The sequence below is a fragment of the Chiloscyllium punctatum genome, chromosome 40 (assembly GCF_047496795.1).
Source record: "Chiloscyllium punctatum isolate Juve2018m chromosome 40, sChiPun1.3, whole genome shotgun sequence".
Classification (NCBI taxonomy): Eukaryota; Metazoa; Chordata; class Chondrichthyes; order Orectolobiformes; family Hemiscylliidae; genus Chiloscyllium; species Chiloscyllium punctatum.
This window is the reverse complement of record NC_092778.1, coordinates 40,597,640-40,624,956: the sequence shown is the minus strand read 5'-3', so window position 1 is coordinate 40,624,956 and position 27,317 is coordinate 40,597,640. Positions and strand designations below refer to the sequence as shown.

Sequence of the window (27,317 nt, the reverse complement as noted above, 5' to 3'; positions counted from 1 at the left end):
TTCTCCCCACCCCGGGACTGCAAACCAGAAGAGTAGGTAACCATTTGTAAGTACGGTTTGGCTTGATTCTATGCCCCAGACCTGAGAACAAAATATTTATAAAAGAATGTAATTGTGACAATCTTGCCCAAATAAATCAGCATCTGAAAACAGTTTGAAATTGTTAATTGTAATTCATTAAAGTAGAAGCATTCTGAATTTACCATTTGGTTATACTCTGTGACTAAATGTAATTCATTGACTTTGATGAACTTGGTAAGTTTGTCTTTCTCAAGTGTACTGCCATTTGCAATTTTGAAGTCCAAACGTTCTTCTTCAAACTGTAACACAAAGGAGCATATAAGAACTCATGATCTTCACTTTTATAACTGTGTTAATGACCCCAATAACTCACCCTACACATCAGCATACTTTCATACACATTAGATTACATACAAAAATGTCGACTTCATTTTTTGTTACCAAATATGATATATCTCTACTAAAATATTGTACAACAAACACAGAAGACCATATAGGCTGGGTCAGTGAGTATATTCAAGCTAGACATTGAAACATTTTTACACATTAAAGGGATAAAAGGTTATGAGGGAAAGCAAGAAAACACCGTTGAGTTAGAGAATCAACCATGATCTTATTGGTGAAGCAGGCTCAAAGGCCAAATGGCCTACACCTGTTCCTAGTTTCTATATTTTTTTTAGATTGCTTACAGTGTGGAAACAGGCCCTTCGGCCCAACAAGCCCACACCGACCTGCCAAAGTGCAACCCACCCATACCCCTACATGTACCCCTTTTTACCTAACACTACGGGCAATTCACCTGACCTGCACATCTTTGGACTGTGGGAGGAAACCAGAGCACACGGAGGAAACCCACGCAGACACAGGGGGAATGTGCAAACTCCACAAAGACAGTCACCTTTATGGCAGCACGGTGGCACAGTGGTTAGCACTGCTGCCTCACAGCGCCAGAGACCTGGGTTCAATTCCCACCTCAGGCAACTGACTGTGTGGAGTTTGCATGTTCTCCCTGTGTCTGCGTGGGTTTCCTCCGGGTGCTCCGGTTTCCTCCCACAGTCCAAAAATGTGCAGGTCAGGTGAATTGGCCATGCTAAATTGCCCGTAGTGTTAGGTAAGGGGTAAATGTAGGGGTATGGGTGGGTTGCGTTTCGGCGGGTCAGTGTGGACTTGTTGGGCCGAAGGGCCTGTTTCCACACTGTAAGTAATCTAATCTAATCTAATCTACCTGAGTCGGGAATTGAACCCGGGTCTCTGGCGCTGTGAGGCAGCAGCGCTAACCACTGTGCCACCGTGCCGCCCAGCATTTCTAAAGTTTTACATTTTTGTTTTCTTTTCAATATTTCTGAGCATGTATGCCCTTCTGATCAAGAAGGCCAGAAGGCTTGCATTTATCATAAGTACAATTTCAGTTTGCGACACTGATTCACAATGCTGGTGGCACAAGCATGTTTTCAGTGGTGCAGTGCTAAGCTGTAAAGTAGCACCAGCAGTAGCCAGGTGTACCAGTTGCCAACAATTCAATCTGCATGTCAAGGTCTGCAGGTCAATATTTAAAACATTGCACTATCAGTACTAATGCAAGATTAAACAGTGCACTACCTCTATACGTTCCAGATATATCCATTGATATGATACATACCTTTCTGAACAGAATTACTGTGTCTGTAGAGATGCTATATTTAACAAAATGCTTTGCACTATTTGTGACACCAAATGGAATATCAGGAATATCCTTTGCAGTTTCATAAAAAGTTTTAGTGTTATTTTCTTTAAGATCCTGTTAAAAAGCAATGTAAGTTCAATATTGTTAACAAAAAAGCATTTGTTCGGAATATAAAGGAAAATCTATTACAAAAGCTGAAAAATTGATAAAGAATTTTTCTGATCACACCAGCAATATTAAATATCACACAACACCAGGTTATAGTCCAACAGGTTTAATTGGAAGCACCGCTCCAAAAGCTAGTATGCTTCCAATTAAACTTGTTGGACTATAACCTGGTGTTGTGTGATTTTTAAATTTGTACACCCCAGGCCAACACCGGCATCTCCAAATCATGACCAGCAATATGGTATGGATTAAAAGTGTAACTTTAAATAAACTACTTCTGAATGTAAAGCTGAGTTACCAAATTCTTTTATTGTTCTTTCAATAGTTGAGTATTCCAGGCAAGATCAGCATTTGTTGCCTGTCATTGGTAAGTTGTGTTCTTGAACCACTGCAGTCCATGTGTACAGACATCCACAGTATTCTCAGGAAAGGAATTGAGGATTTTGATCTAGCAACAATGAAGGTATCACTGAAGAGACAAGGTTGTTTACCCATTTCATTAAGATCCCAGATGCCTTCTAGATGGTTGTTTGTATTTGCAGACATCTTTAACCTCTCCTTGCCACAATCTGTGTCCCGAATTGCTTCAAGAAGATCACCATCATCCTAGTACCAAAGAAAACACATGCAACATGCCACAAAGTTACTGCCTGGTGGCTCTGATCTCCATAATTATGAAGTGCTTTTGAGAGGCTAGTCATGACTCACATCAACTCTACTCTCCCAGCCTGCTTCAATCTCTTGCAATTTGCCTATTGGCACAACAAATCCATATTTGACACCATTTCCCTAGCTCTACACTCATCCCTGGAACATTTGGATAATAAGGATACCTATTTCAGGCTTCTACTTATTAACTGCAGCTCCACCTTCAACATTATAATCCCAATCAAACTAATCTCTGAATTCTGAGACCTAGATCTTGGCTTTGTCCTCTGCAACTGGATCCACATCTTCCTGACCTACAGACTGCAATCAATGAAGATAGACAACTGCACTTCCTCCACAATAATCCTCAACCCCAGTGCCCTGCAAGGATGCATACTCAGTCCCCTATTGTACTCCCTGTACATCCACAACTGTGTGGGCAGATGTTGTCTGAACGCCATCTACAAGTTTGCTGTCAACATCACTGATGTAGACTGGACATTAAACAATGATGAGACAGAATACAGAAATGAGATAGAATGCTTGATGTCATGGTGCAAAAATAGCAATCTCTCCCTTAATGTCAGTGGAAATAGAGGTGATCATTGACTTCAGGAAGAAAGGAGGAGGACACCTTACCATCTATATCATCTGAGCTGAGGTGGAGAGGGTCGAGAGCCTTCAGTTCCTAGGAGTGATGATAAACAATGATCTGTCCTGGACCACCTCCTTAGATGCAAAAGGCAAGAAGGCATAGCAACACTTTTCTTCCTCAGGAGGCTAAGGAAATTCAGCATGTCAATAAGGACCCTCACCAATGTTTACTGATGCACCATACAAAGCCTTCTATCTGGGTGTATCACAGCTTGGTATGGAAACTGCTCTGCCCAGGACTGTAAGAAACTAAAAAGAGTTGTGAACACAGTCCAGACCTTCACACAAGCCAACCACCCACCCATGGACTTCATTTACACTTCTCATTGCCACGGAAAAACAGCCAACATCATCAAAGACCCCTCCCACCCTGGTTATGATCTCTTCTAACCTCTTCCATCAGGCAGGAGATGCAAAAGCTTAAACACTTGTACCAACAGGTTCAAGAACAGCTTCTTCCCCGCTGTTATTAGATGTCTGAATGGACCTCTTAGATTTCAAATCTAATACAGATCTTTCTTTTATATATCTCCTGTGCAACCGTAACTTTGTATACTTCGCTCTGTTCAATCACCCTACGTTCTGTGTATCCTTGTGTGTTATGATCTGCCTGTACTGCACACAAAACAAAACATTTTCACTGTACTTAGGAACATGTGACAACAATAAATCAAATCAAATGTTGTTTCTATATTGTATTTCTACAATTTGCAGAACAACATATTCTGAAAATTAAATTGGTCCACCCAAGTTTAAATAGTGGGTGTCATTTATAGGCCTGCAACAGCAATTACTGGGCAGTTTTGTTATGGTATTAAACATCTTGCTTCAAAGATAAATGGAACACTAGTTCATTTTTCTTAAATGTCTCAAAATCTAAGCACATACTTACAAGTAGAAATACCTCAAATATAAGTTCCTATTATGGAGGTGAATTCAGCAGCCATTTTATAAACAGACTTGATGCACGTCCAGTGAAATTAGACATCGTGTTACCTTGATGGAAGAATATTTTTGAACATTGGTCTGTACTCTTCAACATCTGCAGGAAGTCTAAAAATTTCCATAACGCCGAAAGTCACTCATAAGAATATAGTGATGGAGAAAACACTGGCCTAACCATTTAATGATATCAGGACTGACTGGTACCTCAATTTCATTTATTTATATTTATTTTATATTATTTTCCACCCTTACTTATCAAAAACCAACAGATGTAATTTTTGGAAATCCTAATTGCCCCAGAATTAATGACTTGAGAGAGAAAATTCCAGACTTGTACAACCTTTTTTGTAGCTTAAAAATGTGTTGCTGGAAAAGCGCAGCAGGTCAGGCAGCATCCAAGGAGAAGGAGAATCGATGTTTTGGGCATAAGCCCCTCTTCAGGAAGGGGCTTATGCCCAAAACGTCGATTCTCCTTCTCCTTGGATGCTGCCTGACCTGCTGTGCTTTTCCAGCAACACATTTTTAAGCTCTGATCTCCAGCATCTGCAGTCCTGCAGTCCTCACTTTCAACCTTTTTTGTAGTCAAGTGTCTGTATTCCTGTACAGTCTAGTTGCACAGCTCCCCTCATTCTGGACTCCTTTATCAGAGGAAATGCAGCTACCAGGTCACGTGAAATTTAGCAATGAAATTAATTTTAACAATTCATCACAAAATAAAAGCTAGAAATTTTTTTGTTAAATATCAACTAAAAACAGATCTGATTTTAATGTCTCATGTAAACTCGAAATTCATTGCTTTTGGCATTGTTTCTTTCTTGGTCTGGGGATGGTGGTTCACAGCATATTGTCAATGTTTACTACAATGATCACTCTTGCTGACCACAACTTCAGAATGTCAGGCATGCTCAACATCAAAATCCTTAAGTTGCAGCCTGTTCACTCAGGATTTTGTCACAGGTCTCACCCCCAACTCAGAGATGGTCATCACAATCTCAATGTGAAGATCAACTTTCCTGCTTCTGCATTGTCTTTTGAAAACCCTCAAAAAAGGTACACCTTGTTCAGTGAGGTCTAACTGGGACCTTTGCACTGAGGTGATTAATAAGAATGCTGTAGACAGTTGCAGGTACCACTACAAAGTGATAGAGATAAAGTTCTTTCCACAGAGAATGCCAAATCTCTCAGTGAAATACATTTCATGAGATGAGTAGCAAATGTTCTTTCTTTGCTGTTGACCACAAAATCCATGTCAAAATGTTTACTACTTACAATTGAAAGCTATTTCATGTAAACAAACACACTCACCTCCATGCACCATCTTCTTTCTTCTTTCTCTTGTCATTTTTTTCCTGTTTTTAGATGTTCTCTGTTGTGTTTTTCATCACTTGCTCTCAATGTACTTTTTTTACTTTTGTTCTTTGTTGTCTTGTTTCTCTTCTTTCTGTCTGATTTGCGCTTGCCTAGTTCTATGTCTAATGTTGTTTCTTTCTCTTTTTAAAATTTATACACAGGTTGTGGATGGCACTGGCTAAGCCAACATTTATGTCCATTCCTAAATGCCCAGAGGGCAGTTAAGAATCAACCATATTGCTGTGGGTCTGGGGTCACATGTAAATTAGAGCAGGGAATGACAGGTAAGGTCCTTCCCTAAAGGACATTAATGAGCCAGTTAGATTTTTCCAACAATCAACATGGTCATCATTAAACTCTTATTTCCAGATCCTTATTGAATGTGCCATGATGGGATTCAAACCTCGGCCTGAGAACATTACCTGGATCCCGAGCCTATCAGTCTACAGATTATACTACACCATCGCCTTCCCCAATTGCCCCAGATGGCAATATCTTTAGAGAGAAAATTCTCTTTGCTCTTTCTATCAGTTTTTTGTTTTCATTTTTCCAATCTTCAAGCATGCAATTGCCTTCACTCCTTATTCCCCTACTTTAAGTTTTAATTTCTACTAATTGGGAGTTCCTCAATTCTTTCTCTTGAACCATAACCTCCTTCAATGCCTGGAGTTCTGGCATTCCCCATGCTGCCTCCCAGCAGTAACGGCATAATGTCTACTTTGGATCTTCCAGGCCAACCACTAGTTGCAAATAATTTCTTTGTTGTATTAATGATGCAAATAATTTCCAGCAATTCTACATCATGTCACAAATCACAAATAGATTTTAATTTTAGCATTCTATCATGACTAGAAGTGACTAAAATTTGCCAAAGTTACTGGCACATTGCATCACAGAGAAATTTTCAATCCATGATTTTTTGAGGATATTATTTAAATGTGTCATAGGCATATGGAAATTATGATGTGGAGATGCCGGAGTTGACCTGGGCTGGACAACATCAGAAGTCACACAACACCAGGTAATAGTTCAATAGATTTATTGGAATCACAAGATGATGAAGGAGCAGCACTCTGAAAGCTTGTGATCGAGAATACATCTGTTTTTAGGCTATAACCTGGTGTTGTGAATATGAACATTACACAAGGAGGGTTCAACAATCAGTTTTTTTCAGGTTTTGATCAAATTAGCAGCCACAAATGGCTAACAAATATGTAGATGCTTTTTAAATGATTAAATAAGCCAAAAGAAAATTATAGCATACAGTTTGATAGCTTCTATTTAAATGATAAATGGGGGTTACCTTAAAGAAACCAACAACCACTACATCTTCAGAGGCAATAAAGGTTTCAATATGAGTCATATTGAGCAGACGTGTAGCACTTGGACCGATCCTTCTCCTTAACCAGGTAATAATGGAAGATGCAGTTCTAACTCCTGGAAGAAAAGATTTCAAATTAATGGACATTGATTTTTAATCTTACAAAGATGAGAAAGTATTTGTGCAATTTCAAATTTTGAAACTAAGGCTGTGTCATGTTGTAAAGCATTTTCCAGTTGGATCCAAGTTTCCCAGAGTAATAGGGATGCTGGGCTGTGTGTTGGGAGGACAGTTTAACTGTTTGGAGGCTAGTGCTCAACAGCAGTCCTGGTGACAGAGGACAGAGGTGGGCCTACAATTGCTCCCTGCTGACCTGGGTGTGTGTTCAATGAAAAAGTTGAAGGATTTCCTTTCCAGCTTTTTCTTTCTATTTTTAATTCAAATTGTTCATAAGATCCCTGAAAGAGCACCTTCATGATGAAGTTCCCTCTCAATTCCTTACAGCAGCCATTGATTGGCATTCCAGTGTTGAGATCCCACCTTTCACTCTTACTTTAACTGGGAAACTGTCTCCATGCCAAGTGTCTGGTTAGCTTCTGGAGTGGGTGCAGGACCTGGAAACAGAGCTAACTCCTGTTTCCCAGGCCCACAGTGAAACTCACAACCCATAGGTTGTACTATTCTGGAATAGAAGTATTTAAGCTCATTATAGAACAAAGTTATATTTCAATAATAATTGAATACTGTGGTTCATTTGGTAACATAATCTGAGATTTATTATACAATATACAGAGTATTAGAAGCTTTGAAGAGCATTCCAAATTTGCAATTAAGGCAGGCCATTTAGTCAACTCAGTCTATGTCAGTGATTATGCTCCAAATGTGCCTCCTCCCACAACTCTTCATATCACCCTGTCAACAAATTTTTATTCTCATGTCATTATCTACCTTCCCCTGCTGTGTTTCCAAGCATTATAATTCAACCATTCCATGCAGGAGCAAGTTTCTCATTCTCAACACTCCCTGGGTAAAGAAATTTCTCCTGAATTCCTTATTATATTTGCTAGTAATTTTTTGTTTGTCGGTCCTAGTTTTGAACACCCCACATAAATCATTAGTTAATTATCTGCACATACAGGATTTAGTTATTGTGAATTTTACAGACCATTTTACTATCTTCAAGATAGTATTGCTTCTTCATTTTTGAATGAGAAAGTAAAACTTTAAAATGTTTGTCCTGATGAACATAAGAGCTCCCACAGCTCTGTTCAAAGGAGATCTGGATTGTGCATTGTCACTTTGACCCAGTCTACTAAAGCAAATTAACTATTTATTGTTTTAACTATGGGATCCTGCTATGTAATAATTGGTCTATTAGCCTCCTTTACAACAGTGAGTACTCAGGACAATGACACATTGTGTGCACTAAGATGCGACAAAACAAAATTCATTTTTTCTTTGTATTGATGGAATGAGAAAAATTACATATCTTAATTTAAAAATAAGAATCCTCTGTAATTTAGCACAGAATATAAAAGGGTAAAAGAGTTCGCTGGAAGAATGTCTGAGTGTTTGTTCCTCAATAGCAACCTGTACAAGTCAGAGGGTTTTTTCTGTCTCCTTTTATGAAAAATTTCAGAACTGGATAATCTTGAGTTCCAAATTCTTTTGCAAGATCTTTTTCCACTGAGACATCAACCTTGCAGAGGTTAACCTGTTTCTCACTCTTGAGTTGTTCCGCAGCCTTCTCAAATTCAGTCAGCAAAGCAAGTGAAGCCCCAGACAAGGGGGCATCTGCAACATAAAGCAAGGGAAGACCGTGAAAGAAGAAGCATTAACACACAACACTTTCCCATTTTGTTATAAAATGAAATATATTGCATTGTTTCTTGGAGACCATATTTCATTAATATGTTGAATTCCACACAGGGTTTCTTTATGCACACATGAATTATTCTTTTTAGAGCATAATTAAGTTACTGTAAAGGTTCTTTGATTCTCTAGAATACTTCCCCAGCAAATCATTGTATATTCTCTTTGCAGAAATGTTAATCTATTTGATCAAAGCCGAGTCAGCAGTAGTTTTCTCTATGTGGGCAATAATGAGGTTACAGCGATTGGTTCACATGCTTTCATCCCTCATGAAATAATTCTTTGTATAGCAGATTATGTGGCAATTCTTTTGTAAAAACTACCTCATCAGAATGCCAAGAAGTCCTTCCAAAACTTTTAATGTTTTATTTTCTGATTGGTATGAAGTCCAACTTGGTAATATAATGGGCAGCACGGTGGCACTGTGGTTAGCAATGCTGCCTCACAGAACCAGAGACCTGGATTCAATTCCTGCCTCAGGCAACTGTCTGTGTGGAGTTTGCACATTCTCCCCGTGTCTGCATGGGTTTCCTCCGGGTTTCCTCCCACAGTCTAAAAATGTGCAGGTTAGGTGAATTGGCCATGCCAAATTGCCTGTAGTGTTAGGTGGTAAATGTAGGGGCATGGGTCTGGGTGGGTTGCTCTTCAGAGGATCAGTATGGACTTGTTGGGCCAAAGGGCCTGTTTCCACACTATAATCTAATATTCCTGTGTTTTTTTTATTCTCATATGGATTGGCATCATGCATTTATGTGCTTTACTTCTTCTGGTAGAAGTATTCACAGGCCCTCTCATTTTGCCAACTGTTTACCAATTGTTGATTTGTTGTGCTAAAACTGTTTGTCTCCAGTCTAAGTCACAGCCCTGATCCAGATACAGATGCCAAGCTAAAACCCAAAGGAAAGCTGAGAGTATTATTGCAATGAAAAACATGTTGCCAAAGCTATTAGCTTTGTGCTCATCGGACAAGTGCAAGGATATCAAATTCCAAACCATTGCCAAAGGAAAATTAACCAAATTACCCTGGAAAGACAAAGCATTTCAAACTTTTCAGCAACAGGTTAAGCAGGCTATTTCATGCTGCTATCGTGCAGTGAACATGTGAATGGTACTTTCCATTAACACCATGCTGCTTCAGTCCACAAGATGTTCTACAAACCACATAATTGAGTAACATTATGGATAAAATCCATGACCATGTGATGTCACGGATAGAGGCAATATATACCGATTGAATCAAACTGCGTTTTCCTTCAGTTTTAACTAATAGGCAGAATACAAACTGGAGTCAATCAGCTCACACATGGAGGCGATTTCATGACTATTCAGTACTTGCTACACATAACTACACAACAACTAATTTAACAAAAACAGAAATTGCTGAGAGGGTCAAGAAGTGTTGCTGGACCTGAAATATTAACTCTACTTTCCCTCCACAGATGCTGAGTTGTCCCAGCAATTTCTGTTTTTGTTTCTGGTTTTCAGCATCGACAGTTATTTTTTTTTAACCAATTTAAGAAAATCAATTGAGCTTGTAATGTGACAAAAACAGAAATTTATGGCAAAACTCAACTGGTCTGGCAGCATTGCTTGGAGGAAGCACAGCTAACATTTCAAGTTTGGTAAATTCAGTTTTGATGAGTCACCGAACCCGAAATATTAACTCTGCTTTCTCCACACAGATGGTGCCAGACCACTGAATTTTGCCAGCAGTTTCTGCTTTCATTTCTGATCTCCAGCATCCACAATTCTTTGTTTTATTTTTGGGCTTGTAATGTAGTTCATCTATGCTCTCTAGAAGCAATAGTCAATTCATTCTCTGAAAGCAACTATCAGAGAGGTGGGGGATTCTATAGAAGACCTTGCTTTCACCATGGCAATGCCTTGGTCAATCAAAGTCAATCTGCAAATCAGTCAATACCTGCTTCTCCATTTTTAAGGGTAGTGTACAAAAACAATCAAACCAATGCATAGCCACTAGCTTTTATACATTTATCTATTTCTTTAGTCCCAGGGTACCTATGCTGAGTCAGTGCTTTCTTTTCCTGCAGATCACCACTTTGTTGGAATGCACTAGGATGAGAGTCTGATGATGACAATGAGAAAATGAACACAGACTAAATCGGCATCTTGTGAACTGTGATGAGATGGAGAAAGATGAAGATGTTATTGATGGACTGGAACGTGGCGCAGATAAGTCCCTGTTTTCCAGTTCTCAGGGGTTGAAAATTCCAAAGATTGACAACCCTCTCCGAGAAGAAATTTCCCTGATTTATTTTGAAACTTATTTTGAAACTGTGTCCCCTGTTTCCAGATGCCCCCTTGGGGGGAATCATTCTTTCAGTGTCTACCATGTCAAGCTCCCAAAAAAGCCTTATGTTTTAATAAAATCATTTTGTATTCTTTTAAATCATACATCATATTAGTGTTGTTTAATATTGGCATTGCAGTAAACAGTATTGTTTTGTTATCATTGTCAATTGTATTGTATTGGTATTGCATGATATTGATGTATCAAATTGTATTGAATTACTGTTGGATTGGACAGAATTGTCATAGATCAAGCACCTGCTGACTGCACTTTGTTGCCATCTTCTGGTCAAGAGGCAATGCACAATAATTACTTTGGCAATAAATAAATGGCAGACTTTACTGACCAGCCTGCTCCCTAATGGGTGGCAGGAATGTAATAGAATAAGGCACTTGGAATAGATTCTCTGTTGTCTTCCCTACATCCTTACCTGATATGGGAAGTACCAAGGTCTATCTTAACACTTGGAGGTCATTGGAGGCCCTTAAATTGAATAGATCGACAAAAATAATGGATCAATGGCACATGTGGAAAAAACAACATAAAAATTGGAAGGCACAATGATCTTCATATAGACTGGACCAATCAAATTGTTGAGGATGATTTAAAGGAAGAATTTGCATGTCTTGTGTAAATTTCCTGGAGTAATACATTGTGGAACTAATTTGAGATCAAGTTATTTTAGGTCTGCAATTGTGTATTGAGGCAGGGATAATTAGTGATATCATTGTAAAAATTTATGGTGAATAATGATCATACATCATATTAGATGGACTGGAATGTGACTTTTGTTAAGCTTGAGAGAGACAGATTCCAATCACAAGTAAGAATCTTAAATTTAAACAACGTGGCATTTATGTAAGGAGTGAACTGGCGAAGGTGAATTAGATAAATGGACCATAAGAACAGCTGTAGGCCATATAGCCCATCAAACCTGACCCATCATTTAGAACGAGCATGGCTGATTGAATACTTCTATTCCTTTTAACCACACCATTCCCAAAACTCTTTATGACATTGGTGATCAAACATTTATCAACATCTACTTTAAACATCTATGAAGATTGAGTTCTACAGCTCTTTTGTGTAGAGAATTCCAAATATTCACCACCCTGGACATGCAGGTCCTTGGACTCCTCCATCGCCAGACCATAGCAACACGACAGTTGGAGGAAGAGCGCCTCATCTTCCGCCTAGGAACCCTCCAACCACAAGGGATGAACTCAGATTTCTCCAGTTTCCTCATTTCCCCTCTGCCCACCTTGTCTCAGTCAAATCCCTCGAACTCAGCACCGCCTTCCTAACCTGCAATCTTCTTCCTGACCTCTCCGCCCCCACCCCACTCCGGCCTATCACCCTCACCTTGACCTCCTTCCACCTATCGCATTTCCAACGCCCCTCCCCCAAGACCCCTTCTCCCTACCTTTTATCTTAGCCTGCTGGACACACTTTCCTCATTCCTGAAGAAGGGCTTATGCCCGAAACATTGATTCTCCTGTTCCTTGGATGCTGCCTGACCTGCTGCGCTTTTCCAGCAACATATTTTCAGCTCTACAGAACACAGGCCCAGCTATCTTTTAGAAGGTCGTCCTACCATCCTGGGAAAAAGTGTCATGAATTTTCATTGCACTACATCTATGGCAAAAATCATACTTTTGCTATAAATTCTGTGTCCTACGATCCTATTCTCCACAACCACCTGATGAAAGAGAAGCGCTCTGAAAGCTAGTGCTTCCAAATAAACCTGTTGGACTATAACCTGGTGTTGTGTGATTTTTAACTTTGTCCATCCCAGTCCAACACTGGCTCCTCCACATTGAAATTAACATTAGCAGAGAAAATGTGCTGGAAAATCTTGTGAGTAAATCCAACAAGTCCTGAGAAACCAATAACCTACAGTTTACGGTTTTAAAGAGACAGCTGTAGAGACCATTGATGCTCTGGCATGTTTTCTAGAACTTCCGAGAAAATTGGAAGATGGCATGGAGTGCATCCCCTTCTAAAGGAGGGAGAGGTATAACAGAGAAGTAGAAGTCAGTTGATATCTGTTGTCAGGAAAATGTTAATATATATTCTTAAGAAAGCTTTGGCAATGAAGTCACCTTACTGATTAGAAACAAAAGCACTTCAATACTGAGAGTGGATATAATGAAGAGAAAGCATCCAGGTAGCAGCTCTGGAGCGCAAGATTATATAATTGCAGAAAATAGGCAAGTGTTTTGCAATGGCAGAGGTTTATTAATAAGGGATTTAAATTTTAAAAGAGATTGGGAGAGGTAGCAAGCACGTCAGAAAAGTGGTGGATGTTTGGAGTGTGTCCGGGATAGTTTCCAACAGCAATATTTCTTAAATGAAATAAGGGGACAAGCAATATTGGATTTCATAATGAGCCGAATTTAGTTGGCAATCCAATTGTGCAGACCTTTTATCAACTAGAGAACAGAACTTGATCGAGTTCAATGTGTTGTCTGAACCGAAAAGCACAAATCAGCTATTAGAATTTTAGATTTAAGTAAGGCAGATTTTAATGTGCTGAGACAGATACTGTCCATAATAAACAGGAAAAATTCGCTCATGAGTAACACAACTGAAGAACAGTGGAGGATGTTAAAAGAAACATTAATGCAATACAGAACAAGCTTATATTCCTGAGAGGGAAAAGCTCCACTTCATAGAAAAAAAACAGTCATGGATGACTGAAGAGATAAGGAACATCATAAAACTAAAAGAAAGGGCTTACAAAAATATGAAAAGCAGTACAATCCTGCCGAATGAGAAAGATTCAAAAATACAAATAGCCACAAAACAGCTTGTAAGAGGTACTAAAGTGGATTATGAAAGGGAACTTGCAAGGGTTATCAAAATCAATAAGAAAAAAATTTATATTGCATTACCGGAAAATGGGTGGTCAGAACAATGCTGGGCCACTAAAGGCTAAAGTGGAGATATTGCCAATAACTATGGATGGATAATTGGTTAAGTGGCAGGAAACAGAAACTAGAAGAAATGGGCAGGTACTTAAAATAGCAGGATATGACCAGTGGTGTCCCAGAAGAATCTGTGTAAGTCCCTCAATTATTCACATTATTTATTAACAACTTGGACAATAGCATAGAAAGTGATATATCCAAATGTGCTGATGACACAAAGTTAGGTGGCATAGTAGACAGAGTAGATGGTAGCTTAAAATTACAGAGGGATATTGATAGATCAGATGAATGAGTCAAACTGTGGCAGGTGGGGTTCAATGTAATCAAGAGTAAAGTTATCCTTTTTGGACTGAAAAAGAATAGATCAGGGTACTTTCAGATGGTATGAAAATAAATACGGTGCATGTCCAAAAAGACTTGGGGTGTTCGGGTGCATAGATCTTGAAAATGCCATGAACAGATGCAGAAAATAACCAAAAAAGCTAATATATCCAGAAGCCTTTATATCTAGACAACTGAAGTATAAGGGTGTGGAAGTTGTGGTGCAGTTCCACAAAGCTCTGGTTTTATAGTACTTTGTAGTACTGTGAGCAGATGTGGGCACCACACCTCAGGAAGGATATATTGGCTTTGGGGCCAATAAACGGATTTCAGGGGTTAAGTTATAAGACCATAAGACCATAAGACATAGGAGTGGAAGTAAGGCCATTCGGCCAATCGAGTCCACTCCGCCATTCAATCATGGCTGATGGGCATTTCAACTCCACTTACCCGCATTCTCCCCGTAGCCCTTAATTCCTTGTGACATCAAGAATTTATCAATCTCTGCCTTGAAGACATTTAGCATCCCGGCCTCCACTGCACACTGTGACAATGAATTCCACAGGCCCACCACTCTCTGGCTGAAGAAATGTCTTCGCATTTCTGTTCTGAATTTACCCCCTCTAATTCTAAGGCTGTGTCCACGGGTCCTAGTCTCTTCACCTAACAGAAACAATTTCCGAGCGTCCACCCTTTCTAAGCCATGTATTATCTTGTAAGTTTCTATTAGATCTCCCCTTAATCTTCTAAACTCCAATGAATACAATCCCAGGATCCTCAGCCGTTCCTCATATGTTAGACCTACCATTCCAGGGATCATCCGTGTGAATCTCCACTGGACATGCTCCAGTGCCAGTATGTCCTTCCTGAGGTGTAGGGACCAAAACTGGACACAGTACTCCAAATGGGGCCTAACCAGAGCTTTATAAAGTCTCAGTAGCACAACGGTGCTTTTATATGCCAACCCTCTTGAGATAAATGACAACATTGCATTCATTTTCTTAATCACGGATTCAACCTGCACGTTTACCTTTAGAGAATCCTCGACTAGCACTCCCAGATCCCTTTGTACTTTGGTTTTATGAATTTTCTCACCATTTAGAAAGTAGTCCATGCTTGTATTCTTTTTTCCAAAGTGCAAGACCTCGCATTTGCTCACATTGAGTTCTATCAGCCATTTCCTGGACCAGTCTCCCAAACTGTTTAGATCCTTCTGCAGCCTCCCCACTTCCTCAGTACTACCTGCCTGTCCACCTAACTTCATATCATCAGCAAACTTTCCTAGAATGCCCCTAGTCCCTTCATCCAGATCATTAATATATAACGTGAACAGCTGCGGCCCCAACACTGAACCTGTGGGACACTGCTTGTCACCAGCTGCCATTCCGAAAAAGAACCCTTTATCCCAACTCTCTGCCTTCTGTCAGACAGCCAATCCTCAATCCATACTAGTAGCTCACCTCGAACATCATCGGCCCTCACCTTGCTCAGCAGCCTCCCGTGTGGTACCTTATCAAAGGCCTTTTGAAAGTCTAGATAGGCCACATCCACTGGGTTTCCCTGGTCTAACCTACTTGTCACCTCTTCAAAGAATTCCAACAGGTTTGTCAGGCATGACCTCCCCTTACTAAATCCATGTTGACTTGTTCTAATCCGACCCTGCTCTTCCAAGAATTTAGAAACCTCATCCTTAATGATGGATTCTAGGATTTTACCAACAACCGAGGTTAGGCTAATTGGCCTATAATTTTCCATCGTTTGTCTTGATCCTTTCTTGAACTAGGGGGTTACGACAGCGATCTTCCAATCATCCAGGACTTTCCCTGACTCCAGTGACTTTTTAAAGATCTCAACCAACGCCTCCGCTATTTCCTCAGCCACCTCCCTCAGAACTCTAGGATGTAGCCCATCGGGGCCGGGAGATTTATCAATTTTAAGATGTTTTAGCTTTTCTAGCACTTTCTCTTTTCTAATGGTAACCATATTCAACTCAGCCCCTTGACTCCCTTTAATTGTTGGGATATTACTCATGTCTTCGACTGTGAAGAACGCAAAGTACTTATTAAGTTCTCCAGCTATTTCCTTATCTCCCATCACTAGGCTTCCAGCATCAGTTTGAAGTGGCCCAATGTCTACTTTTGCCTGTAGTTTGTTTCTTATGTATTGAAAGAAACTTTTACTATCATTTCTAATATTACTGGCTAGCCTACTGTCATATTTGATCCTCTCCTTCCTTATTTCTCTCTTTGTTATCCTCTGTTTGTTTTTGTAGCCTTCGCAATCTTCTGATTTCCCAGTGCTCTTGGCCACTTTATAGTATCTCTCTTTTTCTTTAATACATTTCCTGACTTCCTTTGTCAGCCATGGTTGTCTAACCCCTCCCTGGATAATCTTTCTTTTCTCGGGGATGAATCTCTTACAGTGTCCTCAATTATACCCACAAACTCCTGCCATTTTTGCTCTACTGTCTTCCCCGCTAGGCTCTGCTTCCAGTCTATTTTCGTCAGTTCCTCTCTCATGCCCTCATAATTACCTTTATTTAACTGTAACACCATTACATCCGATTTTGCCTTCTCTCTTTCAAACTACAGACTGAACTCTACCATATTATGATCGCTGCTTCCTAAGTGTTCCTTACTTTAAGATATTTTATAAAGTCTGGTTCATTACATAGCACTAGGTCCAGAATAGCCTGCTCCCTTGTGAGATCCATGACAAGCTGTTCCAAAAAGCCATCCTGTAAGCATTCCATGAATTCCCTTTCTTTGGATCCACTGGCAACATTATTTACCCAGTCCACCTGCATATTGAAGTCTCCCATGATCACTGTGACCTTGCCTTTCTGACATGCCTTCTCTATTTCCTGGTACATGTTGCACCCCTGGTCCTGACCACTGTTAGGAGGTCTGAACATGACTCCCATTATTGGTTTTTTGCCTTTGTGGTTCCTCAATTCCACCCACACAGACTCCACATCATCCGACACTATGAGGGAAGTTTATACATATTGAACATGTTTTTTTTTAGAATTTAAAAGGTTAAGGGATGCTCTGATTGAAATCTTCAAGATATTCACAATAAAGATAAACTATTTCCATCGGTTGGAGATTCCAGGACTAGGGGGCACAGTCTGAGAATTACAGCCTGACTGTTCAGGAGAGATTGTGGGAAGTAGTTTGACGCATAAAGTGTATTAGAAGGTTCAAACTTTTCTTCATAAATGGCAATGAATGGTAGATCAGTTGTTAGTTTTAAATCTGAAATAAGATAAATGTTTATTAAGAAAAGAAGTTGAGGGATGTGGGTTAAAGGCCTGTGTATGGAGTTAGATCTCAGATCAGCCATGATCTTATTAAATGGCAGAAGAGGCTCAAGGAGCTGACTGGTCTACTCCTTTTCCTATGTTCCTAAATTCATATCAAAAACAACAATGCTGTTTATAATCCATACACATGATTTAGACAAAGAGGCAGAGAGTGAAATATCGAAGCTTGCTGATGGTAAAAATGAAGTGGAAACGTAACTTGGGAGGAGGACAGAGAGAGGCTACAAAGAAGTAGTGACATGTTAAATCAATAAACAACAAGGTGGCAGATGGAATATAACGTGGTAAAGTGTGACATCATTCACTTTGATCTTCAGAATAGAAAAGCAGAATATTTTATAAAAGGAACTTATAAATGTCTATATTCAAAGACAATGGATGTGTTCACACAAGATCAGGAGGTTAGTGGCATCATAAAGGTAATCTCACTGGACTAGTAATCCAGAGACCCAGGTTAATGTTCTGGGGAGCACGGTTGAAATCCTATTGTGGCAGATGGTGAACCTTTAAATCAGTTACTAAACCTGGAATTGAAGGGCTAATCCAATGGCACTTATGTATGCTTCCTGATGAAGGGCTTTTGCCCAAAACATTGATTTTCCTGCTCCTCAGATGCTGCCTGACCTGCTGTACTTTTTCAGCACCACACTCTCAACTCTAATCTCCAGCATCTGCCGTCCTCACTTTTGCATTATGTAACCATTGCAGATTATAGTGAGTCCCATCTGGCTCACTAACATTCTCTGAGTGAGGAACTATCCTTGGCTATCCTTACCTGGCCTTGCCTACAAATGATTCCAGATCCACAATAATGCGATTGACTTTTAAATGGCCTAGTAAACCATTCAGTTGTATTAAACTGCTACAAAGTCTAAGAAAGAGAATAAAACCAGTTGCAAACACAGTTATGTCAACCCTGAAAAGTCTTCCTTACAAACATATGGGCAGCCTATGCTGAAATTGGCAGAATTGTCAAGCAACTAGACAGTCATACTCATAGAATCATAGATTATAGACAATGCTCAGACACCACCATCTCCATCCCTGGGTATATCCTGTCACACTGGCAGGATAGATCCAGCAGGGATAGCAGTAGAATGGTATGCAGTTGGGACGACGTTGCCTTGGAATCCTGAACAATGAGTCCTATCCCATGAGATCTAATGGCATCAGGTCAAACACTGGCAACCTCCTGTCAATTAGAATCTACTGCCTTTGGCTGATGAATCTGTTATCTTCCAATTTGAATGTTAAATGAAGGAAGCACTGAGGGTGGCATGTATACAAAATGTTATCTTCAATATCCATCACCAACAGTAGTTGGTAGCTCAACCATTGATAGAGCTGGCTAAATCCTAGAGGTTATGGCTGCCAAACTGAGTGTGCAGCAGCTGGTGAGCGAACCATATGAGGGAAAAAAGCTCTTCAATTCATCCCACTCAATGTACTTGTTGCAGATGCAATTATTCATGGCATTATGGGTAGAATGATCTCTGCACAGTCCTTGGGGAGGTGAAGTCTTATCTCCACAGTGATGATACTCTCCATCGTGTTATATGACACTACCACCATGCTAAATGACATAGACTTCAACCACATCAAAATTGGGCAGCATGGGATGAAATGGGTCATTATCAGCAGCAGAACTAAATTCAGCCATAACCCATAAACTCATAGCCTGGCATAATCCTCACTCTGCCATTGCCATCAAACATTGGACTGATCCCACTCAATGAAAAGTGTAGGAGAGCATGCCAGGAACAGCAGCAGAATTCCTAAATGTGAAACAATAACTGAGGTTCCAAATTGCAGAACCAGCAAGGGCCGGGCAATCCCATATCTAATGGAACACATCTAAGGTCTGCAATCCTATCACAGCCAGTAATGAAAGATGGTGAACAATTAAACAAAGCACAGGAGAAGGCTCCACAAGTAGCCCCACCCTGAATGATGGTATAGCCCAGAACATCAGTATGAAAGATAAGGCTGAAGCACTTGCATCCATCCTCAGCGAGAAGTGCACAGTAGATGATCCATCTTATCTACACTAGCATCACTGATGTTAGTATTCAACCAATTCAATCCACTTCATTTGCTATCAAGAAATGGCTGAAGAAGCAAAATACTGCAAAGGCAATGGACCCTTCCTACATTCTAGCAATAGTACTGAAGATTTGTACTCCATAACTAGCCAAGCAATTACAGAACAGTTGCAACACTGACATCTATCAGGCAATATAGAAATTTGCCCAACTATATCTTGCCCATAAAAAGTAGGACACATCCAGTCCATCCAATTATGCCATTAATTAATCTTCAGCAAATTGATGCAAGAGGTTATTAGCAATGCAATCAATGGGCACCTGCAAAATAATATCCGACTCAGACTCAGTTTGAGTCACACCAGAGTCACCCAACTTCTAACCTCATTACAGCCTTGGTTCAATCATGGGCAAAAGAACTGAATTCCAGAAGTAGGGTAAAAGTGACTGCTCTGGACATCAAAGCACCACTTGACTGGGTGTAGTATCAAGATTAGCAAAGCTCAACTCAATTGCATCAGGGGAAAATCTCTGCTGGTCGGTGACATTCCTCACATGAACAAAGATTGTTGTGGTTGTTGGAGGTCATAGTATTATAGAGTGTACAGAACGGAAACAGCCGCTTTGGTCCAACTTGTCCATACTGACCAGATGTCCTAAATTAATCCAGTCCCATTTGTCAGCATTTGGCGCATATCCCTCTAAACCACTCCTATTCATGCACTCACCCAGATGCCTCTTAAACATTGTAATTGCACCACCCTCTATCACTTTCTCTAGCAGCTCATTCCATACATGCAACACTCTGTGTGAAAAAGTTGCCCCTTTGGTCCCTTTTAAATCCTTCCCCTCTCACCTTAAACCAATGCCCTCTAGTTTTAGACTCTCTTAACCTTGGGAAAAGACCTTGGCTATTTTTTCCTATCCATGTCCCTCATGATTTTATAAACCTCTATAGGGTCAGCCTCCAACTGTCCAGGGAAAATAGCCCCATACTATTCACCCTCTCCCTATAGCTCAAGCCCTCTGCCTCAGGCAACACCTGTGTAAATCTTTTCTTAACCCTTTCAGGCAGGTCAATCATCTCAGTCCAGGACATCACTGCAGGATAGTATCGTAGGTTTAACTACCTATATCAATGCCCTTCCCTTAATCATAAGAGCAAAAGTGGGGAATTGGCTGATGACATGCGGTACCATTTGCAATTCCTCAATAATGAATTACTCCATGTCTATATTCGGCAAGACTTGGAAAATATCCAGGCTTGGGCTGATAATTGGCAAGCAATATTTATACTACGCAAATATCAGGCACTGACTACCTCAAACAAGAGAGAATTTAACCATTTCCTTGTTACATAATGGCAATATCATCACTGCTTACCCTGAGTATCAATGTTATGAAGGTTTCCATTGTCCACAAACTGAATTAGGGCTAGAAGTGTGGGTCACAAGCTAGGGATACCAAGGTGAATAACACACATTCTCTCTCTGCAATGTCTGTACCCTATCAACAAGAGATGCCAGGAGTAGTTTGGCATATTCTACACTTGTTTTAGAGTTATGGAGGTTTTATAGTATGGAATGAGGCCTTTCAGCCCATTCTGTCCACCTTATTCATCAGATATCCATCTGTTCTAATCCTAACGAATTACTCCATGTCCATATTCGGCAAGACTTGGAAAATATCCAGGCTTGGGCTGATAATTGGCAAGTAATATTTATACTACGCAAATATCAGGCACTGACTACCTCAAACAAGAGAGAATTTAACCATTTCCTTGTTACATAATGGCAATATCATCACCGCTTACCCTGAGTATCAATGTTATGAAGGTTTCCATTGTCCACAAACTGAATTAGGGCTAGAAGTGTGGGTCACAAGCTAGGGATACCAAGGTGAATAACACACATTCTCTCTCTGCAATGTCTGTCCCCTATCAACAAGAGATGCCAGGAGTAGTTTGGCATATTCTACACTTGTTTTAGAGTTATGGAGGTTTTATAGTATGGAATGAGGCCTTTCAGCCCATTCTGTCCACCTTATTCATCAGATATCCATCTGTTCTAATCCTATTTTCCGGCACTTGTCTGAATAGTTGCAGCTTGGGCAATAATCAAGAAGCTTAACACTAGCCAGAACAAAGCAGCCTTAATTGGCACCCCACCACCATCTTCACCACTGTCCCCCTTCAACAGTAGCAGTGTGTACCATCTATAGGATGCACTGCAATATCTCACTAAGACTCCTCTGATAGCAGCTTCCAAACCTGCAACCTTTGCTACCTGGAAAGACAAGAACAGCAGATTCATGTGAACACCACCATCTGAAAGTTCCTCTCAAAGCCACACACTATTGTGACTTGGAAATATATTGCCAATCTTTCACTGTCACGGAGCCGAAATCTTGGAATCCCCCTCTTAACATAATGGTGTGTACCTTAAGGACTGAAATGTTTATGTAAGCAGTTCATTGCTACCTGTTCAAAGGCAATTACAGATGGACGATAAATGTTGGCCATTATTGAACAAATCAACAAAAAATCAAATACAGCAAGCAATTAGGAAGGTGAGTTGCCTTTGTTTCTTGGCCTTTATTGAAAGGGATTAGAATACTGGAATAAATAATTCTTGTGACAATAACAACAGCAAGTGTTTGAAATAATCTGCAGGTCAGGCAACAGCTGTGGAGAGAGAAACAGAGTTAATATTTTGAATCAAATATGAGTCTTCTTCAGAACTGTTTCTTCCTATTTTAGAGGGCTTTGATTAGAGTACGCCTGGTGTTCTGTGTACATTCTTGGAATCCATGTGTAAGGAAGGCTATAGTTGCTTTGAGGGATGAGGTTCTCTAGTTTGGTTTCTGGGATGGGAGGGTTGACCTGTGGTGAAAGATTGAATAAATTCGGCTATATGTTCTGAAGCTTCGAAGAATGAGATGTGATCTCATTGAAACATTCAGCATGATGAAAGGAATTAACACAATAGACACTAAGAAGATTTCCCATTACTAGAGAATCTAGAACATGGTCACAGTCACATAGATAAGGAAACATTCAATCAAACAATAGGTTATGTATCTTTAGAATTCTCCCCAGAGAGTAGAGAATATAAATGTTTCATCTTCAATTACATTTAAGGATAGGCTAGACAAAATTTTGGTCTTTCAGGGTATCAAAGTATATGGGGAGTGAGCAAGAGTTGAAGTCAAAGAGCAAATATGATCATATTGAATAGTGGAGCAGACTGAAAAGATTGTCTATTCGACTTTTGCTACTACCTCTTGTGTTGACATTGGTACTTTTGATAAAGATTAAAATAAATATTTGTAGGTTTATCATGAAAGAACAAGGACGGGGCAGAGAGTAGGACTAAATGGTTGCGGTTTCAAAGGCCAAATGTGTTCTTTCATTCTATGATTCTCTGAACCCCCATTAATAGGAATGTGATTATAAAAAGTTATTCTTTCAAATTTTAATATTTGACAATTAGATTTAATCATCTCTGTGTGCATTACTGTAGTAAAGAAAGAATACCATTACATAAAGAAACTCAAACAGGATTCATTTTCTAACCAATCACTGATTACTATTGCATGTGGAGAAAGATTCAATCTGAGACAGCTTCAGCTTTGATTGAATGTTTACTGTCAGCTTTTCATCTTAAACACTTATAATGGAAAATAAACATGCTGCATATTGTCATAGAGTCATGGAGTCCTCCAGCATGAAAACAGGCCCTTTGGCCCAAACTAGTCCATGCCGATGGAAATGTCCATCAATGCTGACCCCATTTCCCTGCACTCGGCCCAAATCCTTCTAAACTATTCCTGGCCATGTATTTATCCAAATGCCTTTTAAATGTTAATGTACACACCTCAACCACTTTCACTGGCAACTCATTCCATATGCATACTACCCTCTATGTAAAAAGGTTGCCTCTCAAGTTCCTTTTTATTATTTCCCCCCTAACCTTAAACTGATGCCCTCTAGTCCTTGATTCCCTAAATCTGGGAAAAAGACTGAGTGCATTCACCCTATCCATGCCTCTCTTGATCTTACACGTTTCTATCAGATACCCTCTCAGTCTCCTACACTCGAAAGAAAAAGGTCCTACTTTGTCCAACCTCTTCCTATCACTCAGACCCTTGGGTCCTGGCAACATCCTGGCAATTTCTTCTGCACTCTTTCCAGTTTAATAACATCCTTCTTGTAATGGAGCTCAGATATCAATAACCCCAGAAATGCTGTTGGCCTAGATTTTCAAGACTGCAATTAACCAGTTGTCATCTGAGTACAAGCAGGAAGAGGAAAGCAGAAGACACAAGCAATACAGTGAGAACATGGTGCAAATGACACAAGGTCTGGGTGAGACCGAAGATGTCAGAATATGTACAAGTTTTAGGTGCCACAATCTTAGAAAGGATTATATTCGCCTTGGAGGGAGAACAGTCCAGATTTACGTGAATGATACCTAGCCTCTAAGAGTTAAATTACAAAGACAGATTGCAGAAAGAGTTTTGTACACTCTGGAATTTACAAGTTAAGGAGTTTTCAGGATGTTATGGAGAACTATTGGATTGGATAGAGACAAACAATTTCTATCAGTTGGAGAGTCTCGAACCACGGGACATAGTCTAAACATTAGAGGCAGACGTTTCAGGAATGAAATTTAAAAAAAAACTTTTATCAGCAAAAAGTGTTCAAAGTTTGGTACACTTTTCCACAAACTGCAATTGATGCCAAGTCAATTGTCTGAGGTTGACAGATTTTTGTTAACTAAAGGTATTAAGTAATGTGAGGCCAGCTAGAGTCAGGTTGCAGATTAGCTACTATCTCATTAAGTACAGAACAGGCCAGAGGGCCTTAATTACCTATATTTCTTTCTGTGCTCCTATGACAGTTCACTACAATTAATATAATCAAATTCAATTGCAGTGTTGTAATTTGAAGAAATTACAAGTGAGCTGATTTCAAGAAGATAAATAGGAATGTAACTCTTAGTAATATAAAAAATAACATTTCCAGTATAATTTCCTCTGCTGCTGTGGCAAACCAAATGAGATGTTTTACTCGTTTATACACGTACTGAGATGGGAATGCTACATCTGGGGCTAATTGATAAAGAGGTGCTTTCGCAGGATATTAATTGAGATTAAAAAAAAGACACTTTTCCAAATTACATCAACAAGCATATAATGCATTTACAGATTATGTTAGTTAGAAGCTGTTATATTTCAAATGTCCTTGAAGCTTTTTTCATTTGCCGGAAATCATAAGTTGTACATGGTATTACAACAGGTGTTTAACAGGTGCCTGGAAAGTGCTAAAAATCAAATGCAACAGGACAATTACTGCAATAAATTAAATTTTGGAGTTTAGTAAAGTGGATTCCAACATAACTACAACCAATCTGATAAATATTCACACCTAAAAGTAAAAGTTGTGCTCTTAATTCATTTGAAGACTTAAAGACACTAAGCATGTTCTACTTAACTTCAAGTTGAATAAACTTACAGAAGTTCACAAGGAGGAACGCGCTTTCTTTCAATGCTCTGTCAAAATTGCCTTTGTTCAGCACAAGGACACTTTGATTTTCTTTAATCTTGGGCTTTTTGACTTTTTGTGTTTTGGCGTCATGTCTTTCCTTTTCATTTTTCGCATTGTGCTCAGCCCAGACTAAAGATAAACATGTTGGTAAAAGAAGCACAAAAACTGAAATTCGCATGTTGTGGCTGGAAGCAAGTCAGAGCTGAAAATTCAATCACTCTTCAGGTTTCACCGACAGCTACATCATTTTTCACAAAATCTCAAGATAGCCAAAGCAAATAACTCGTGCCCTGTGCAGCTAGTTCTTTTACAAATGGCTTGATAACCCATCGACAATCAACCTCTTTAAACTATGATGAAACACTATAGCTTGACCTTGCCATGGAAACAAGGTTAGTTCGGTTACAAAACCAATTCTAGATTTGTTCCCCATTCACCCTACTTACTATACTTGCCCCAACAATAAGAGATGACCATCCTATTGCAATATAAATACTTAGATTATTGTCTATTGACCGTTTAGTAGAAATACTACATATCCCTGGAATTCAAAGAATCGTTATTTTCTGATAGTTGGATTTGTCACATTTGTGTTCTGCAGGGTGACCATTTCACATGGTGGAATTTAATACTGCACTTGTTAAACTGGTGAAGTTTTCTTGATAAAGGAAGAAAATAAACACCCCACGACAGCTCATGTTGATATGTCAGTTCAGAACTGTTTGTGCTAGAGACATTCAAAGTCCTTGTAGCAGAACCCACTGACATTAAATATAATCAAGTCAAATCAGAGAGGATACAATATTTCAGCCAGTTTTATGTGGCCCTTTAAAATTAAGTTTAGTGCCCCATTCTGAATCAACAATTAATTTCACAATCATTTCTGTGCAAATAGTGTGGTACTAAGGGAAGCATCTATCGATTGGAAAGCTGGTAACATCATTGGCAGGTCCCTCTTTTGTATATTTATTGTTCAATGAAAGGTGCTGGCTACAAAGCCCGACTCCCCATCCATCTCTGAGCATGCATATAACACATAGAGCTATCAGAAACCAGCCATTAATTTTTAAAGGGTCTAGAATGCTTATGGTTCATGATATAACAAGTATCCCATATGGAAGAACCACTTGCCTTAATGGTATTGGCACAAAAAGTGATGCCCAATGTCCATATCAGAAATAGGTGTTAGAAACTTAAGAAATACAAATAAAGTGGCTTCTATTTGTTTGATGCCTTTTCTATTGAATTGGCTTGGCCTAGACAGCACTGGACTGGTGGCATTTAGGAAAACTGGTTTCCATGCTATATAACCTCCAGTCCTTAAAAGAACCATGACAGAAAGGAACACTTCTAAAAACATTTTCTGACTAGAGAACGCGATAGAAACAATCTGCTTTTCCTGGCTCCACATTTAAACAAAGGCTCCTGTTATCATTCTCTGCTCAATTGTTGTCTCTTGGGACTGCCTCCTCTCATCACATCTCAGTTACCACGTTGTTCCTGATTGCCTATCCTCCTTTCTTAAATCAAGTTCAAAGATGATGAATTGGGAGAGTTTTAAAGATTGGAGAAGATGAAAGAATGGACTTGTTTTTAAAATGTATTCATGAAACATGGGCATTGTTGACCAGCATTGATTGCCCATTCCTAGCTGCCAAGAAGATAATTAAGAATCAACCCCATTGCTGTGGGTCTGGAGTCACATGTAGCCAGACCAGATAAGGTGAGCAGATTGCCTTTCCAACAGGACAGCAGTGAACCAGGTTGGCTTTTACAACTTTTGACAGTGGTTACCATGAAGTCAGGGTCTCTAATCTAGATTTTTTATTGAATTCAAATTTCGTCAACTGCTATGGTGGGATTCAAATGCACCTCCCAAGCTCTGAAGAAGGATCACTGGACTCAAAATGTTAACTTTGCCATTTATCCACAGATGATGCCAGGCCTGCTGAGTTTCTCCAGCAATTTCTGTTTTGGCCTGGGGTTCTGGATTGCTCATCCAGTGACATTACCATGATGCCATCTCAACCAGAGTGACGGTTGGGAATAAACCCTGCAGTCAGCAGAAGCAGTGGCTGGAGGCAATCACAGTGAGGAGTTGTAGAAGTCAGAGTGTAGGAAGTCTAGGGATTCCCTGCAAATCCTAGGAGGAGTACTCCTGCTCCTCATTGAGCGCAAGGAATATTAAGAAATTATCT

At 39.7% G+C, this 27,317-nt stretch overlaps 1 protein-coding gene across 1 annotated transcript in view; it reads right to left on the bottom strand.

Moving 5' to 3' along the window:
- LOC140464798 (protein disulfide-isomerase-like) overlaps nt 1–25,297 on the bottom strand; it is a 41,509-nt gene extending 16,212 nt beyond the window's left edge. Inside the window, exons 1-5 of the mRNA XM_072560285.1 lie at nt 25,087–25,297; nt 8,361–8,564; nt 6,753–6,886; nt 1,661–1,798; nt 204–320 (exon numbers count right to left, since the gene is read on the bottom strand). Coding sequence (XP_072416386.1) covers nt 204–320; nt 1,661–1,798; nt 6,753–6,886; nt 8,361–8,564; nt 25,087–25,297 — 804 coding nt within the window. The remainder of the gene's footprint in view (nt 1–203; nt 321–1,660; nt 1,799–6,752; nt 6,887–8,360; nt 8,565–25,086) is intronic.
- Nucleotides 25,298–27,317: the final 2,020 nt, after the last annotated feature.